An 18,634-nucleotide genomic window follows, 5' to 3' on the forward strand; every position below is an offset into this window, starting at 1 on the left:
GGGTCGTGACCCCATTTTCATATCAAGAATTTTTATCTAGAATTAGTTTTTTAACATGTTTGAGCTCAAATAACATTTTAGTTGTGCTAGATTCATATTTCAATATAGAAATACAGTTGTTTAATTTTTTTTTAAAAACAATTTCAAAAATTTATTTATTTTTCAGAAATTTCAGGCGACCCCATTGAAACTCTGGGTGATCCCACATGGGGTCCTGACCCCAAGGTTGAGAAAAATTGATTTAGTGGCTCCGGAATAGGTTTATTTCTATAGTTTTTAATAATTTCCAGTGTTCTCACACCTGGTGTGGAACCAAGACTGACATTTGTTAATTTTCCACCCTCGCTCCCTCTAGTAGTGCCATCGCATACCCCTAGGGGTACACGTACCCCTAGGGGTATGCGGGAAACCTTTTGGGGGCCCCACACTGCTAATTATGGACAGTTAAGGAACGCAAAAGCAAGTACCGTATTCTATTATAAACCAAATGAATTACATTTTAAATGTATTCATAAATGACCATTTTCAATAAGCCAATAATAATTTATTTGCATAAGGGATTCCTTCAAATACACTTAACAAAAATAATAAACCAGGTAATAACTGCAAAAATACAGACAAAAAACAATTAAAGTTAAACATGAGTACAAATATAAATATAAAAACAAAAACACTCATTGTAACAAAATAAATATGAATAGGTGAGGCGTGCTGAGCCGTGTGTGAATGACAGCGCTGCTACCAGCCCTCTGTGTGGAGAAAACAGAGGCATCTTCAGTTTAGCGTGTTCGAGGTCTAGTCCTCTGTCACAGAGCATGACTCAGCATGTGGTGGACAGCCATCATAGGTCTGAAGGTTTGGGTCTAACTTGGCCGAGAAAGAGTCTTTAACGCAGACGCATCGAATGCTGCCGACACCTGGAGAGAAAAGCCTTCGTGGGACTCCAGTCCAGTCTCGTTCTACTCCTCCACTGCAACGAAACAAATGCTTTTCAATCCATTTTTACAAATGTGGCCTAAAATATTTTAAATGTCCTTATTAGAAGATCTATGCCCAAACAAAACACATCGTAATGCACAATATTTGTTTTATTATCTTGTAAAAATGGGACTACAGTTTAAGAGCCTGTGTTCCTCCATCTTGGATTCACATGATTGATGATGGCACACGGCCCCACTGCCTGTAATCATCCACTTGTTTATTATTGGAGTGAAACATTCAGCCTGATTTATAGATCATTTAGCAGCTTTTTCAGTCAAAATTACAACTTGTGCTGCTTTTGGTTGCTCTAAAAAATAAGATGTTAATGTAACCCTCTTTGGTTTAAAGAAAGGATAAAAAATGGGCTCCACTATCTGACCTGTGTCCATAGATCTGAGAGACCTGCTGGGTTCATACTTGACTAACATGTCACTGATGTATTCTGGACCAAACCCATTCACAGATTTATACACCAGCAGCAGAACTTTAAAGTCTATTCTGAGGCTGACTGGGAGCCGGTGTAAAGACTTTAAAAATGGAGTAATGTGCTCTGACCTCTTTGTTCAGGTTCAGACCCGAGCTGCAGCGTTCTGAACCAGCTGTAGATGTTCGATGCTCTTTTGTGGGATTCCTGTCAGAAGACCATTACAATAGTCCAGTCTGCTGGAGATAAAAGCATGGACCAGTTTCTCCTGATCTTTCTGAGTTATTAAACCTTTCACTCTGGTAGTAGGCAATGAAGCAGAGAAGAGGAGCTCTCCTAAGGGACTTTGAGGCTGTGTTCGAAATTGCACACTAACATACTACACACTCAATGAGTATATACTGTCTACTATATACTATTAGTATGATTAGGATGATGAGTGTTCCCACTGAAGTATACTTCCAAGTTTCCCAAGATGCATTTAGAACTTACGACAAAAACCTGAATCACACAGACTAAATATCTTTCTCCACCTTTAAACATTTGAAGTGAGAAAGTGCTCATTTGATTCATAAAACTCACGGAAACACATTTTATGCTGACTTTTCATTGATTTTCAGAGACCCTCCATTGTGCTACTGACAACTTCCTGTTAACTTCAAAACAAGAGCCCGATTTACAAAAGTGTTAAAACTAATGGAAGATCAGAATTAATGCTTTTATTTTGAAAAGGGGATTTGGTCCCAGCACCATTTTACATTCTGCTTGCAATGCATCATGGGGCGGTTGAGTATGACTAGTGTGCCCACTATGCATACTTAAAAAATGTCCCCACATAGTATACATGCAGGTATTTCTCACATACTCAATCTTTTCAAACTATCTAATGTGAACGCATACATACTCATTTTGACGTAAGGCTTGGTATGAGTAGTACATTAATGTGACATTTACAACACAGCCTAAAGGTCCCTCAGGAGAGCTCGCCTTCTCTGCTTCATTGTCTACTGCCAAACCACAGAGTTGGAACTATCTTTACTATATTATCCTTCAGTAAACAACAGAGGTTTAACATCGACATCTTTTAACTTTTCCTGATTATTTAGAGCAAAAAGAAGAAGGAAGTCATTATTTTGACTCAAAAAGCTGCAAAATGATAAAAAAAAACAAAAAACAATGGGATGTTTACAGGCAGTCGGGCCGTGTGACATCATCAATCACATGATTTCAACGATGGAGGAACACAGGCTCTTAACCTGTAAAGTAGTCCCATTTTTAAAAGGAAATTAAATGAATTTGGTGCAAATTAATGTGTTTTGTTAGACATAAATCTTCTAATAAGTGCATTTCAAAGATTTGAGGCTTGAACCATGGTTTGAAAAGTAATCCTGCACTGGTCATAGATACCTCTTAGTGGAGCACCATACTCTTCCTCCCCTGGCACCGCTCCATTCTGAGTTACACGAGGGGTATTTCATCTTTTCTCGCTCAGTCTCGGCCTTGATTTGCTTTCCCTGAGCTAGAGATGCTTCTACTCGCAGCAGTTGTTCTGTTGGACGTCCCGTCTCGCTGTAGAACCGGCCTACCACCACGCCTGGAACGCAAATGTGGTTTTACTGATTCTAAATGCTAATGTCAGCAGTTAGAATTAGTCACAGTGAAATAATATATAATGTACAGGCCATAAATGGACAGATTTGGCATTTTTTTAAATTATGAAACTCAAATAATGAAACTTTTAATAATCATAACACGAGATTAAATTACGAGAGATGAAAAACTGATTCTCTGACCAAAAGTTCGTTATCAACATTGTCAGCATTTAGAAAAATGACCAATCTGAGCATTAATACAGGTAAAAACAAATACTTTGTGTCTGTTTTGTGTGTTTGAGTCATTTTGTTTTTTTGTGTATTTTTATTGGAATTGTACGTATATTTGATGTAATTGTTTGTATTTTCAGTAGTTTTATTCATTTTTATAATTTTGTGTATTTAGTTTTTTTATGTTTTGTATAGTTTGGTTGTTATTTTGTGTAACTCTATGCAGTTTGTTATTTTGAGGTTTTCTATTCTTTTTTGTAATGTTATTGTAATTTTGAGTATACCTAATGTAACTGTGGCTATTTTCTCTCTTTTTGTGTATTTTTATTGTAATTTTGTGTATTTTTGATGTAATTGTGTTAATTGTTTTGTGTAGTTTGATTTTTATTTTGTGTATTTTTCTGTCATTCTGTGTAGTTTGTCATTTTGAGGTTTTCTTTTCTTTTTGTGTTTTTGTTGTAATTTTGAGTTTATTTGATGTAGTTGTGGCTATTTTCTGTAGTTGTTTTTTGTTTGACTAATGTAAGGCTCATGTTAACGTTCAGGTCAGCATTTAGAATAATGACCAATATGAGCATTCATACAGGAGAAAATAAAGGGCTTGTGTTTATTTGAGTCATTTTATTTTTTGTTTTGTGTTTTTTCATTGTAATTTTCTGTCTATTCAATGTCATTTTGTAATGTAGCTTTATTAATTTTTTTAGTCTATTTTTCTGTCATTTGGAATTGTATTTTTTTCTGTAATTGTGGCTATTTACTGTAATTTTGTGAAGTTTTCTTTTGTGTTTTTTCTATTTGTATAATTTTGTTATTTTGTGTGGTGTTGACTGGTTTTTGTGTTATCTTGTATGTTTTTGTTTGGGAATTGTTGGTCTTTTTGGTGTTATTGTGGCTATTTATTGTACTTTGTAATCTTTTCTTTTGTGTATTTTTTGGAATATTTTTCTATGATTTTGTTGTTTTGCGTATTTTTGTTTTTTTTTGGAACTTGTTGACTGTTTTTTACTTTCCTTTTTTGGCCTTTTGTGCTTTCAGAGTTATTTTGTGCATGGTGTTGGGTTTAATATTTCTTCCAACTTCATGGATTTTAATTTTGGGGGGAATTGGTTTTTTGGACCAGCCAAAAGTAGGTAACTGGTGGCCCGGGGGTCACATGCAGACCCATTCCTGAACTATATACACTACAGAATTATGGATATTGACAAGTTCTAAATAATTTTGTTCTAGAAAAGGTAGCAAACAGGAACTGAATGTCTCGATTTGTTCCTTGAGGACCAAGTGGAACAATCATTTCCGTAAAACAAACATAAAAAGCAGTGAAATTAGAAAGATTCTGCATCAATGACATACCAACACTTTGATATTCCCTCTGATAAAACTCCAGCCAGTCATACAGGACAACAACCTGCAGAGCAGAAAGACTGGACACATCATCTGTGAGTCCTCGCTCTGTGAAATCTCCAGTGATGAAAGCCAGCGATGCATCTCTCCCTGTAAGAACACAAGGACATTAAATATGAGCAACTATTAGAACAGTGGTTCTCAACCTTTTCAGCCCACGACCGCCAAAATAAAGGTGCCAGAGACCAGAAGTTTATTATTTGTGACATCCATAGTATATAGTCATCTAAAAGATGTCGATCCTTGTTTCAATCAGAAATAAAATGGGTTAAAAGTGACCAAAAGTTTTGGAAAAGGTGGTGAAATAGGATTTTAAAAACCACAGAAATTGGTTAAAGTTGCAAATCAGAATGGCCAAAAACGGACAAAAAAAGGGTTAAAAGTGTCAATATTAACTGAATTAGTTTAAACTGGAAAATAATGGGCACAACAAATCATGATTGTGGTTAAATTGGAAAAAAATAAGCATGAAATATGGTGAAAAGAGGTTAAAAGTGACAATAATGGGTCAACATGTGCAACATTAGGTGGAAAAGTGATGGAAAGGATTTATAAGTGTCGGAAATGTCTTGAAAGTGGTAAAGATTTGCCAAAAAGGCATTTGAAAAAGTGCAAAAATATGGTGAGAAAAAGTGATGAAAATAGGTAAAAATATGGCAAGTTTTGTTGCAGAGAAAGGGTAAAAATAAGCTAAAATGGCTCAAATTGTTTCAGTGAGCCACTCCCAGTGTCTCGCAACCTCAAACGGGTCCAGACCCCAAGGTTGAGAACCCCTGCTCTACAGGATCAACACTATTAATCTGTGATAACCACATTTATTTATTGATCTGATCAATATCCAGTGTTATCCAGGAAGTTTATTAATATTTGTGCCATATGTAGTCATCTTAAAGATGTCAATCCTTGTTTTAATCAGAAATAAAATGGGTTAAAAGTGACCAAAAATGGTGGAAAAGGTGGTGAAATGGGATTTTAAAAACCACAGAAATTGGTTAAAAGTTGCTAATTAGAGTGGTCAAAAACTGAGAGAAAAGGTGGTAAAAAGGGTTCAAAGTGTCCATATTGGAAAAAATTGTTTAAACTGGCAAATAATGGGCATGACAAGTCAAGAATGTTGTTAAATTGGCAAAAATAAGCATTAAATAGGAACATAGGTTAAAAGTGACAATAAGGGGTCGACATAGGTGACAATAGGTTATTAAAGTGGTGATGTCTTAAACTTGGGAAAAAATGTGCAGAAAAGACATTGAAATTTGATGGAGAAGTGGCAGAAATGCATTAACAGAGCAAAAAAAAGTGATGAAAATAGGTTAAAATCTGGTAACTTGATGTAGTTGCAGAAAAATGGTAAAAAAAACAAGCAAAAATGGGCTCAAATTGTTTTATAAAAAATATTCCTAGTTTCTTGAAGGCATCTGGGGAACTCCCTCCCAGTGTCTCTTGAACCCTAGGTTGAGAACCGCTGTATATAGAGGACTGTAATGATGGTTTGCTGTTTGAGCACCTGCTAATGCATGATAAGCACCACCAGGTCCATAGTGTTTAGATCCTTTCTGAACATCAAACACTTGTCCCAGGAGGGCCAGGAACAGGCCCTCACTGCCCTGCTCTCCATTGTGCACTGATAACTCCCTCCTGCTCAGGAGCCGCGCAGCACGAGCCGCTTCCTGGTTCCGGTTCCGGTCCTCTCCAAACATCACTGACTTCTCCTCCTGCAGGGGAAGGAACATCAGAGCCAGTCCAGCTGTTACAACAGCAGCCATGATATAAGTGAGTGCTGCTCACTGCGCGTCCATCATCAGGCTACACACACTGCGCTCGTGCTTCCGCCTTCGAGGCTGCTACAGGAGCGCTCGTGTTGCCAGATACTGACGTTGATGGCCTTTGATTTTAACGCAACAATAAAGTCACTAAAGCACAAATGTATAAATAAACAAAATTAAGTAATAAAATTAAAAAATAAACACCACAGTCGCGTTTCTCACCTGTGAATCACAACAATGTAAAAAAAAAAATAGTGAATTTTATTTTTGCACAAACCGTGTTTCTTTAACTATAATATCTGTTGTTTACACAAATGTTAAGCAACCATTTCTGTAGAAATTTGTCTGTAAGACAAATGTGTCACAAGTTGAAGTCCTGTAGCTATTCAACTTTATAATATATAATAAAAAAACACTATAAAAACCTGTAATAATGAACCCATATGATAAGGATGGTCTTATCTCTTTAGATTTTCAAAATAAAATGACAAACAATTAATCTCGAACCCTGCGTCTTCGATTTGGAATTTTATTCCAAAATTAGTTTTCTGTAGGTCTAAATTCTTTATTATGTAACTATAATGTTTTAAAAAATCCCTTTCCAAACTGTCTAAATTTCATAAACAAATGCTTCTCTCTTGGTCATTGATCTACAAACATAATTTATATACTATTTGGAATAATAGAAACATTTTACATTAAAACAAATCCTTATTGTACCTCAATTGATTTTCTCACAATCTGCTATATTTGGTTTCTCAGTTATTTAATTCGGATGGATCATTAATGACAGATTGTAATTTAATCTCAACATATAATATGGTAATTCCCATTACTGAATTTAACGTTGTTATGAATGCGATCCCTGCTGGTGTCATTGTTATTTAAAAGTTTTGCTCATGAAAAAAATAAATAAAAATAAAGTATTTTGTTTGTACAGCGGTAGGTAAAAGAAGATGAGTTAACCCACAAGAAAAAAAAAATGTATTGTTACTGTTTTAAAATATGTAATTGAACATGTCAGGCATGTTATTTGTATGACCTTTAAAGAGGAAGTGTCATTTTTTTATTTATTTTTTTCTCTCTTTGGGGGGAGGGTGATTTTTATTTTTCAATGTAATCATTAAATTAAAGCAGCAATAATAAACACAATGATTACATTTACAGCATACATTGTGTTGATAATATGGAAGCCCGTTTCACCACAAAACAAACCAAAAAAAAAAGAATTATAAAAATCATCACAGCAAGTCATAATTATGAGATAAAAACTGAGCATTTGCTGCATTCTACCGACACTGCTACCATTCAAAACTTATTTTGGCTGTTTATTCAGTTCTTGGAAATTATCACGAGGTGCATGAAGTACATAAATACATATTTATTCCAAAATGATTCTGTCACATTTTTCTATGTTCTTTTGTAACTTTACATAAAAAAATGTTTGCATAATTATGACTTTCTATCACATAATTATGACTTTCTTTATATTAATCATTATTTTCTATCTCATAATTATGACTTTTTTGAAATTAATCATTAATTTCTATCGGGTAATTATTACTTTCTAATAATTATGATTTTGTTTCTCATTGGTATGACTTTTTATATCAGAAATCTGACTTTCTTTCTCATAATTATGACTTTCTTTCTCATAATTATGAATATATCTCGTAATTATGACTTTCTTTCTAATAATTATGACTTTGTTTCTAATAATTATGACTTTGTTTCTCATAAGTATGACTTTCTATATCAGAAATCTGACGTACTTTCTCATAATTATGACTTTCTTTCTCATAATTATGAATATATCTCGTAATTATGACTTTCTTTCTAGTAATTATGGCTGTTTCTCATAAGTATGACTTTCTATATCAGAAATCTGACTTACTTTCTCATAATTATGACTTTCTTTCTCATAATTCTGCGCTTGCGTAATTATGACTTTCCATGGTGATTTTTTATTTATTTATTTATTTATTATTTTAGTGGCGGAAACGGGCTTCCAATTCCATATCCATAGGATAATGATGTTCTGGTGTTTTAAAAAAATCTATATTAATATCAAATACTATTCTTGTCCCATTAGCAAATACTTAATTCTTCAACAGTATAAATTTCCCCTAAATTCACGTGAACTTGAAGAACAAAGCTTTTCATTCAAACGCTCCCCTGAATAATCATGGTATGACTCAGCATATAATCAATGATTAGCTCCACGTGTGTTTCTGTTTACAGCGCGCTAACAATAGAAAAACTGTAACGAAAACTATCCACAGGCAGTTTCTAGATATTTCTATGTATCTGATTATGAAATCTTAATACGTTTTTTTTTTGTTATCTTTGCCTGAGAAAGAGAATTAAAATCCACCAAAACTGCGAGAGTCGACCCAACCTGGCAACGCAAAGCAGCGCATGCGCAGTTTGTCAGCGCAGGGGACGTCTGGACGGAGCTCACGTACAGGACGTCAATGCGGTAGTAGTGAGCGGAGCTGTGGCTGCTGGAGAGCCGAGGAGAATCTCTCTCTCTCTCTGCCTACTGAGCTGACACCCAGCGGGCCGCGGCCCTCCTAAGCTCGGTCACACAACCATGGGGAACGCGGAGAGCGGCTGCGGGGTGGGCAGCGGCGACGACGACGACATGGAGACGGAGAGTCCCGGCTTCGCGGAAGAGAGCCCGGCCTCTGCGGCCACTGGCGGCAGTGCAGGAGGAGGAGGAGGCGGTGGTGGCGGAGGCTCCGGGCCGGCGAGAAGCGGAAGGGGATCAAATAACGTGTCGGTGGCCGCCGGAGGACCCCCCAATCCTGGGGTGCTCCTGGAGCAGGTAAAGCTGAGGGAGGCGGCGGCCCGTATCAGCGACTCTGGGGGCTCCATTCACGAGTCCGTCCTGGCTGGGAACGAAGGTGTCCTGGTGCGGTGGTTGGAGGACCGGATGAGCCGAGGAGAAGAGTCCGTGAATGTGGAGCAGTTCTGTGAGATGTTGGAGAGCAGAGACGCTCCCAGGACTGAGTGTGAAGAGGTACGGAAAGCCAGAGGGAACACACCATACCTCTTCTTTCACCTTATGAAGTCCTTATGTTTATGTCTATCAGTCAGGTATGAAGGGTGGAGCAGGGCGTGATTAGCAGAGGAGAGTACTGATACATCTACTCAAGTAGAAGTACTGTTGTTTTATTTAAATTGTACTCAAGTACAAGTAAGTCATACATATAAAAATACCTAATTACAAGTAAAAAGTATCTCAATTAAGTAGTGCTCAAAGTAAAAGTTATTAGTTACTTTCACCCTCCACGGTTCCCTTGCATACAGTAAACTTCTCATAAATAAACTTAAAAAGGAAGAGAGCAAATCATGACCAATTTACACTGAATTTATGTTTGCCGTGACTAGTCATACAGGAACGTATGAATAGACATCAAATCTATTCATACGGAGCGCCCCTCATTGGCCAGTTTAGGTCACGTGAAAGGTGCACCAAGTGAGTTAAAGTTCCTTCAGTTTTATTTTGGCTCATATATTTTTTTTAGCTACTCCGCTAACCCTTTTATTTTAGCCCTAACCCAGGAAATACCTTAAAATGTAATTTTTTTGTATATGTATTTTTAAAGGTGGTATTCGCCGTGTTTAAATATGTTAAAATGAAAAAAAATGTGTATGACAAAAGTGGGATTCAAACTCACATTAGCGTAAGGAAGGATCCTTCAGTCAGGTGCCTTAGACCACTAGGCCATCTTGGCACGGTGAAAAAACATATGCACATAACGCTTATGGAGAAAAGGTCTTCGATTTATTTTCCACAAAGGCATCTATATAAAACAAAAGGTTTGTTAAAATCTAAAATTCTTTTTCAAAATAAAAACAACACAAATGAATTTAATTGAAATTGAAAATAAATTATCAGCCTCTAAAGTATAGCTAGATTTATGGCACATAATGTGCCATGTAGGTAACAACATATTATGTAGAAACCACAACTTGAACCAAACAAAATGGCTGAGAATTGATCAGAAATGACACGACTAAGAATTTATGGATTATGATCATGAAAAAATTATCGAAAAATAATAATTTACTCAGTAAAGGTTGGGTGTAGAAATGTAACGTCTTTCAAAACTTACAAGTAAAATTACTGATTTAGAAATATACTCAAAAAAGTACAAATACCCATGAAAGCAAGTAATTTACAGTAACGTGAGTACTTGTAATCCATCACTTTCACCTCTGGTGATTAATGAGGGGACAAGTGGTTTGGTGTAATGTTCACTCAGGGTGTGGAATCGACCTTTGACCTATGGTCACAGGCTTTTATTGTCAGTGGGTTGTTGTTGGTCTTTTGCTGTAGAAGGAAACACTGTGTTACCTGCTGCTGACTGACATTTTCTTTAGTTTAACTGATGAGTGTGTACTTTAGTACATACTGCCTTTATTCCAGCATGCAACTATCTGCATAAAACACCCCTGAGCAGTTTTACTGTCCTCATCACACACACACACACACACACACACACACACACACACACACACACACACACACACACACACACACAAAAACTGTTAATCTTACTATCCAGAAATGTGACATAATACCAGAGGTCTAAAGAGTACTGATATATCCTAGGGCTGGGTGATATCAACCAAAACTCCTGTCTCAATATTTTTTATGAAAATGGCGATATACGATAAAAATCTCGATAATTTTAGTTATTAAGTCTTACCAAAAAAACAATTCAGGGTTAAGTGTTGATACAAAATGCCACACAGATGAACAGCTGCACAATATGTGCCACTTTTTCCTCTAAGGGACAGCACGTGTGAGTGAGTTCAGTAGTGTGGCCTGTTTAGGGGAAGCTCTGGGTTAGGATGAACTCAGAGATCATTAAACTGTTATCATGTTGTTCTGAGAAGAAGAAAAAGCAGTGACTCCTAAAACATGTATTTTGATACAAAATAATCTATAAATACAGTATATATATAAAATCAATATCTTGCTCCTTGATAAAGACCGTTCTAAAAGCTAAGGAAAGGAGGCTCAATGCTTCCTTTATAACCTCCTTTAGCCTTGGAAACACTGATGCATCCTTTACCAAAGAAGACCACATACTGCTGACCCACAATTCCTTGCAGCAACAACATTTAAATGGACCCGCTCATCAGAGCGTTCACGGAAACTCAAGATGACGTAAAACAGACACACTGTTGTTGAAGAAAAATGGATCGAGACATTTTTTGCCACATTATGTTTTATTTAACATATTTAATTCACCTAGGAATACTTTGTGTGGTTGTACATTTGTATGCCTACAATGTTATGTAAGCCTAGATATAGCATAAATGTAATAATTAATTTTATAAAATCCTTTTTATTCTGGATTAATGTTGATTTCTGAGTGGAAGGTGAGTGTGAGCAACCATTCTCAATGTGATGTTCTTTTAGTTTCACCTTTGTTCCTTGTAGCCTCTTTTTTTAATAGTCAAATTTTTCTATAAGATCAATTTGATTTGATTTTCCAAATTTTGTTTTTTTTTTTATTTAAAGTTAAGTGGGAACTGGTCGTCACCGTATTTTGGAGTGAGGGATGATTTGCGTAGTTTTTTGGTCGTTTAGACGGTGTTTCAGGTGGAGACGCTAGTCAGTGCCCAATCCTTGCAGATCCTTTCAACTCATGCGCATAGACTACGTCACTTTCTTCACAAGCTTTACGACAAAGCTCCTGGGAAGTGATATTTAAATGTAAAACAACCATACAACATTTGTTAAATATTTTAATAGTACACATGTAAATATGTGACTGTTTTTGTGGCCTTTTTAATTGTTAATTTAAAAAAAAGTAAAAAGCCACAGCAAGTCAATGTATACAAAAACGGATCAAAACAGAATATACTACATTGCAATCAAACACCAAACAGAAAATAAAATAGAAATTAAAATTAATTGGAATTCACTCAAAACATTAATTTGGCAGCAGGTTTAGAATGCACGAACAAATTAGTTTTTAAATAGCAGAAACGTTTCCCACAACAAACCCATAATTACTGCGTTTCGTCCACTTTCTGTCAATTTTGGATTTCGTTTTTATTAGTCAATTCTGCGATTCCGTTAACGTGGAAATTATAGGGCCCTATAAAGGCACTCTTGTTCTCTACTGCCTATGACTGAGAGGGAGATTTTTAATCATAATATTGTTGATTTAACATGTTTTTGCTGCCGATTTTAGTGTTCTTATTGATTTTTAAACTGTTAAATGTTTTCTGTTGCACTTTTTAATCATGTAAAGCACATTGAATGGCCTTGTGTATGAAATGCGCTATACAAATACCTTATTAGTATTATTCCCTTTATTTGATATGGACATCACAATTACATTAGATACCAAAATGTATTGTTTTGAGTGTGTTGCTAATTTACAACACCTGTCCATAGGAGGCTATTAAAAAGGTTAAAGGAACAGAAATAATAAGAAAGTAAGGAGGAAATATGCACTGCACAAAACATTACAAAAAGAAAAGCAATATTCATAGTTATTTCTAGTCATTAGTTATAGGGCAGAAGCAACACGGGCGAGCGAGAAACCAGGTAAAGCTATTAATGTAAACACTAGGTCCAGAAATGTGACACATGACGCAACTGTGCAATTTAAAGTATTTTTTAATGATTTAAACTAAGTCTGTGTTTGCTGTTCTAGGCTTTTGGACAGTTTGATGCAGAAGGAGACGGGGTGGTGGACGTAGAGACGATGCTAGTAGCTCTGAAGAACTCCAACGGGGCTAATCTTCAGGGAGAGCTGAGTCATGTGATAAGACGCCTCCAGGCTTGCTCTTTAACTCCAGGTATGATGATGATAATGTTCTCTAACCTGGAGCTTTACATGATATGATAATCACTTTTGAACTTGACTTATCTTGTTTTTTTTCTCTCTCCACACCAACAGGTTTTGTTGACATTTTCTCCAAATCAAAAGACCAGTTAGGGGCCCACGCCTCCAAGATCCTAAAGTTTTTACACAGGAATCGTATTCCCAGCAGTGCCATTCCTTTTCCTTTATTAGAGGGCTACAACAGCATATGTACCATGAGGTCCAGTGTAGTCCAGGACTTCTTGGACTTCCTGGTGCAGAAAGAGAAAGGTGAGCCTTCAAGTTAGCTTTGGTTAGAGCATTGCTCCTTTTCCTGGAGTCCACACCCAATACAATCATTTTATTAGTGCAGTATACAATTACATAAACATAACTAACTAACTAACTAGGGATACTGCGGTGAGGGTGGTCTCCCATCCCCTTGCGTCAAGCCAACCAGGTAAATCAGTTTCTTCCAAAACTGGCGGTCCCGTGCCAGCAGATCTGCGTTCTCCACAGCAACTTTGTGTTGTCTGAGGTCGCCCACGATGATGTCGACCCATCGTGTGCGGGGTTTGCCTCATGGCCTTCTCCAACCTGCTGCCCTTAGGTCAAACCGGAGAATGGCTTTTGTCGGACGGTCACGAGGTAGGCGGAGGACATGGCCAAATCAGCGGATGCGTCGCTGCACAGCCAAGCAAGATGCTCTAGGCTAACACGTTTGGGCTCTTAGCACTACTTTGGAGACCCACTGGGGTCACCTGATGTTTTTGATGGTTCCGAGAGCTCTACAATCAAAACCATTTATTCTTGCAGCTATAGAGCAGGATGGAGGGCACTGTCGAGTTGTAAATGCGGAGCTTCGTTTTGCGTGAGATGGAGCGATGCCGCCAGAGTGTTTTCCAGAGAGAAGGCAGAGCTCTTTTGCGAGTAATTTCTGGTTTTATGTCTCCATTGTCTGTTACTTTGGAGCAGAGATATACAAAGGATTCTGGGAAATGTAGGATTTTAGGGAAATTTCACAGGAAATCATTATGTGACGTTCCCCTCCAAGTCCGCTCGATTATATGAGGTTGGAGGAGCAAGCGCAGACAGTCCGCACAGAGTCCGTTGTGCGCGGAGTCCGCCTGAGTATGTTTGAGCTTTAAGACAGAGGACTATATAGTCGGTGCCTTGTGTATGAAGCTTTTGAAGAGGATAATGGGAAAAGAAGGACTGAGGGAAGAGTGAAAGGAGTGGCGGGGAACAAGCTGGTGCACTAAAGTTATGCTATTTAACACTTTTTTATCAGGCTTATTAGGCTACTAAAACGTTGAAGGTAATAATTCCGTGATGCGCGATCCTTGTTTGGGACCGAAACGAACTTATCAGGCTTCCACATGCCCATATTCAGCAGCTTTCAGTGTGACATTTAATAGCCAATTGACGCGTGCAAGTTGATCTGAGAGGTGGGGTCTGGAGAGGAGCGGGTCTAATTTTAATAAACAGGTCATTCAAGCTAACCTAGCATTTTAGCATTGACTCCCTGTTTTTGGAAGAAGGGTCACAAGCGGCAAGTATCAATAAACAAGTGGAGATTTATTCTTAATTTTAAATACAATGGACATAGAGCTGGGAGGTATGAAAATTTTCAAAATTCAAACGTTTCACTGTATATGACGTTTTTTTTTTTTTTTTTCATGCATAATCGCGTGTTCACAGCATTTTCTACTGGTTGAGAGAAGAATTACTGCAGTGGATGGACTATTTTACTGTCATGATGAGTGAATATTGTAGAATAAGTAAATAATAATAATTTTATTATTTAATAGTAATATTACAATTTACAAATATACAAAATCATCACTAAAAATTATGCAAAGTAACACCAAAAATACACATAAATGACACCAAAAACTCAATCACAACAAATGTACATGGAATGACTCCAAAAACCCACAAAATGACAACAGGAATACACAAAGTTAGAGAATAATTTAGAAAATGACTAAAATTACACCCACAACAACAGAAAAATATGGCAAATATACACAAATTTAGTAAAAAAAAAAAACACACACTAAAGGACTCCAAAAACAAGACAATAAAATGACCTGAAATGACTCCAAAAACACACTAAAGAGCAGTAAATACACATATTTACTCAAAAAAAATACAAAAGACAACAAAAAAATACAAAATAAGTACATATAAATTACACCAAAACCACTCAAAATTAGACAACAGTTTAAACTCAGTGTCTCCAAAGTATGGATGGGAATCAAAAACTGGTTCTTTCTGAGAACCGTTTCCCAGTAATCCAATTCCTCGGAATCGTTTGTTTGCTTGCCTGTCAATTCCGCTTATCGGTTCTTCTTATGTCGCAAATACGTAATGATAAACTCCTCCAGGTCCTGTATATTGCGTTTATGCTAGCACCAAGTGAAGCTCCTTCCACCATATAGTTGTTTGCTGTCCACTGCAGAGAATCCACCTCCTCCACCCACAGCTGTGCTGTCCTTTGTGCTGTTTGTAGCGTCTCTGTTGCTACACTACTCACTTCTGGATTCTGTACACTCGCGCAAAACACAGTGTTATATATATATATATATATATGTAAGATTTTTTTTTAGTAAATGTATTTGAAAGGCTACAAAAAGTAACTTAAATTTGATAACGCACTATCATGTGGTCAACACATGTTAATTTCTCATTTCTTTCCACACATAAAGCATGCATATTTAACCTGTACATTGGTGGTTAAATGAATCTGTTCCCACACAATTAAAATATCCATTTTTTTTGTTCCCCAGAATAGTGTTTTTGTTTTTTTTTTTTAGTTATCTTACCAGGGATTTAAAACTTAAGGTTAGCCACAGGTGCAGGAACGTTGATGGTCTGTAGATGTTGCTGGAGGTGAAGTAGGAAGGTGCTGAGTCATTGCACAACGTGATTTTTTTATGTAAACAAATTGTTATAGCTTGATTTTATTTGTCATTAATCATTAATAGTCTCTGTAAAAAAAGTACTTTATTTCAATAGTTTTTTAAAGCTATAGGGAGCCATTGCAAAAGAGTCAAAGGGCCACATTAGGCCCCAGAACTGCAGGTTGCAGACCCCTGCCCTGGGAGAACCACAGCTGAACATCTGGCCTGGCATCATAGTCCATCAGTTCTGGTCCCTCCATAATGATTCTGATGAGCATGTACGCTCTGTCACTGAGCTCAGCACGTTCTTCTTTTTTACTGCTGCTCTCAATGTGAGGACGCACTCGATGAAGGGCTCATTATGCCTGAATAGCAAAGTGGCTACCGTGGACTCCTTCAGGTTCCTGGGATCCACAATCTCACAGGACCTGAAGTGGACCTCCCACATAGACACAACCAGGAAAAGGCACAGCAGAGGATGTACTTCAACCTGCCCCAGGAGCTGCTGATCATGTTCTACACCTCCATCATTCAGTCTGTTCTGTGCACCTCCATCACTGTCTGGTTTGGATCTACAACCAAACTAGACAGACACAGACTACAAAGGATAATCAGGACTGCAGAAAAGGTCATTGGTGTTGATCTGCCCTCCATCCAAGACTTATACCTGTCCAGGGTTAGGAAACGGGCAGGTAGCATCACTGCAGATCCCTCACACCCTGCACACAATCTGTTTAAACTCCTCCCCTCCGGCAGACGCTACAGATCACTGTACGCCAAAACTACCCGCCATAAAAACAGTTTCTTCCCCCAGGCTGTCACTGTGATCAACTCTAAACAGTCATAGAGTGTCAGACCTGTTTCTGTTACTGTGAAATAACCTGGAACTAAACATAACAACCTGTTACTGAGAAATGTTCATGGACATAATTTTTTCATTTAAATGTTCACCTGCACTACTCATCAATGCACTACTGCACTATTATCTTATTATTATTATTATTGTATTTTTATTTTATTTTATTATTATTATTATTATTATTATTATTATTATTATTATCTTGTTATTTTTATTTAGTTTGCACATATTAGTCTAACTACTCTTATATTTATGTTTATACTTCTTTTTTTATTTATTTTTATTTATTTTATTTATTTTTCTTTATTCTAGTTGATTGTTATTATTTAATGTTACACTACCTGAGAGAGCACAGGTCACCAAAAGAAATTCCTCGTGTGTATTCATACACCCTTGGCCAATAAAGTTGATTCTGATTCTGGATGCATTTGCGGACCGCGCGCACTCCAAAGGAGTGCATTGGTGTTCATACTCGGAGCATTCACCGTCAGTCAGCTCTGCATGCGGGTTCTTAAGTAGGAATGACAGGTAGCACGGCAGTTTTAATGCTTGTCTGAGGCTTGAGGATTAACGCAACCTTAAAAATACCGGTAACAAGGTTGATAAGGATATAGCTTGTCAGTGTTTTATGGTATCGCGAGAATATCGCAAATGCGATTAATTGTTCAGCCTTATTCCCCGTGAGCATGCATTGTCCATTCTTTTTACAGTCTGAGTAGCACGTAGTAGTTGTCGTATGTTTGAGCATTAAAGGTGCAGTTGGTAACTAGGAGGAGAAAGAGGACTTAGCATTAAATTTGAACAAGTACAACTTTCAGATCCCTCCCCTCCCTCTCCACTGCTCTCCTGTCCTGTCTCCAAAGTCCCTCCCCCAGAGGAGGCAGGCGTAAATATTGCTGGATGGCCAGTAAACCACACAACAAAACCGATAAGACTGTTGGGTCACTTCATAAAGATATCGTCTGCTACTTTCAAATAAAACAACAACAACCGGTAACACTTAGCATTAGTATCGGAAACAAGCTAACGTTACCCCGACTGCAACATCACTGTAATAAAACATGCACTACGGAGTACTAGTGTAACAACTACAAATCAAACATAATGTTAATCAAGCAGCGGTAATTACCAGTCAAGCAGAAAAGTCACCAACTCTGCGTCAGTTTTGAGGTCTTCCAGATCATGGAGTTCCCTTCACATCTGAAAAGCCACTCTGATGTTGACTTTCCACTTGTCGCGGGCTCTGGTCTAATTCTTTCTTTTTAGCTTTTCTTCCTTCTTGCTTCCTCTTTTCACTCGTCATCTTTGCCGTTTAAGCTGTTGACGCTAACGGAAGTATCAGCAGTCGCGAGCATGAGCTAGCTGAGGAGGAAGGGGCCGGGAGCTGTGATCGACAGCTGTCAGACAGTCCATCAGACACACACACAATCCTGGCTCTGATTGTTTCTTTTTGCTCGGTCGCAGGATTCTGGCAATTTGCAGTAGAATATTTGCACAGATTGCAAACATGGGTTGGACTAAATGGAAAAGTAATGCAATGGTTTAAGTCATACTTGGAGGAGCGAAGTTATTTTGTAAGCATTGGAATCTTTGAATCTGACAGATTATCAATGTCCTGTGGGGTTCCTCAGGGTTCTGTTC

The 18,634-nt window shown here is 37.4% G+C and overlaps 2 protein-coding genes across 3 annotated transcripts in view; one reads left to right on the forward strand and one right to left on the reverse strand.

Annotated features, from left to right (window-relative positions):
- Positions 1-597: 597 nt before the first annotated feature.
- Positions 598-10,768, reverse strand: cyb5d2 (cytochrome b5 domain containing 2). 2 transcript variants are annotated; one of them, XM_028467017.1, is made up of 5 exons: positions 10,756-10,768; positions 6,134-6,413; positions 4,579-4,719; positions 2,813-2,999; positions 598-970 (listed from the first exon to the last, which is right to left on the reverse strand). In XM_028467017.1, exons 2-5 carry the CDS (start codon positions 6,390-6,392, stop codon positions 796-798), a joined length of 762 nt encoding a protein of 253 aa, XP_028322818.1. In that variant the 5' UTR covers positions 6,393-6,413; positions 10,756-10,768; the 3' UTR covers positions 598-795. The 2 variants fall into 2 exon arrangements, with proteins under 2 accessions (XP_028322818.1, XP_028322817.1); XM_028467016.1 differs by lacking the exon at positions 10,756-10,768 and having other exon boundaries at positions 6,134-6,534.
- Positions 8,986-18,634, forward strand: part of zzef1 (zinc finger, ZZ-type with EF hand domain 1) — an 80,513-nt gene continuing 70,864 nt past the window's right edge. The window contains exons 1-3 of the mRNA XM_028467000.1: positions 8,986-9,414; positions 13,079-13,223; positions 13,325-13,519. Coding sequence (XP_028322801.1) covers positions 8,986-9,414; positions 13,079-13,223; positions 13,325-13,519 — 769 coding nt within the window. The remainder of the gene's footprint in view (positions 9,415-13,078; positions 13,224-13,324; positions 13,520-18,634) is intronic.

The sequence above is a fragment of the Gouania willdenowi genome, chromosome 14 (assembly GCF_900634775.1).
Source record: "Gouania willdenowi chromosome 14, fGouWil2.1, whole genome shotgun sequence".
Classification (NCBI taxonomy): domain Eukaryota; kingdom Metazoa; phylum Chordata; class Actinopteri; order Blenniiformes; family Gobiesocidae; genus Gouania; species Gouania willdenowi.

Bases quoted from the DNA above. Each gene is read 5' to 3' on its own strand.
- cyb5d2 (XM_028467017.1), bottom strand. From the start codon at position 6,392: ATGGCTGCTGTTGTAACAGCTGGACTGGCTCTGATGTTCCTTCCCCTG. The intron at 4,720-6,133 runs GTGCTCAAACAG...GTGTTCTTACAG, and splicing joins TGCTTATCATGCATTAGCAG to GGAGAGATGCATCGCTGGCT. The intron at 971-2,812 runs GTATCTATGACC...GTTTCGTTGCAG, and splicing joins GTATGGTGCTCCACTAAGAG to TGGAGGAGTAGAACGAGACT.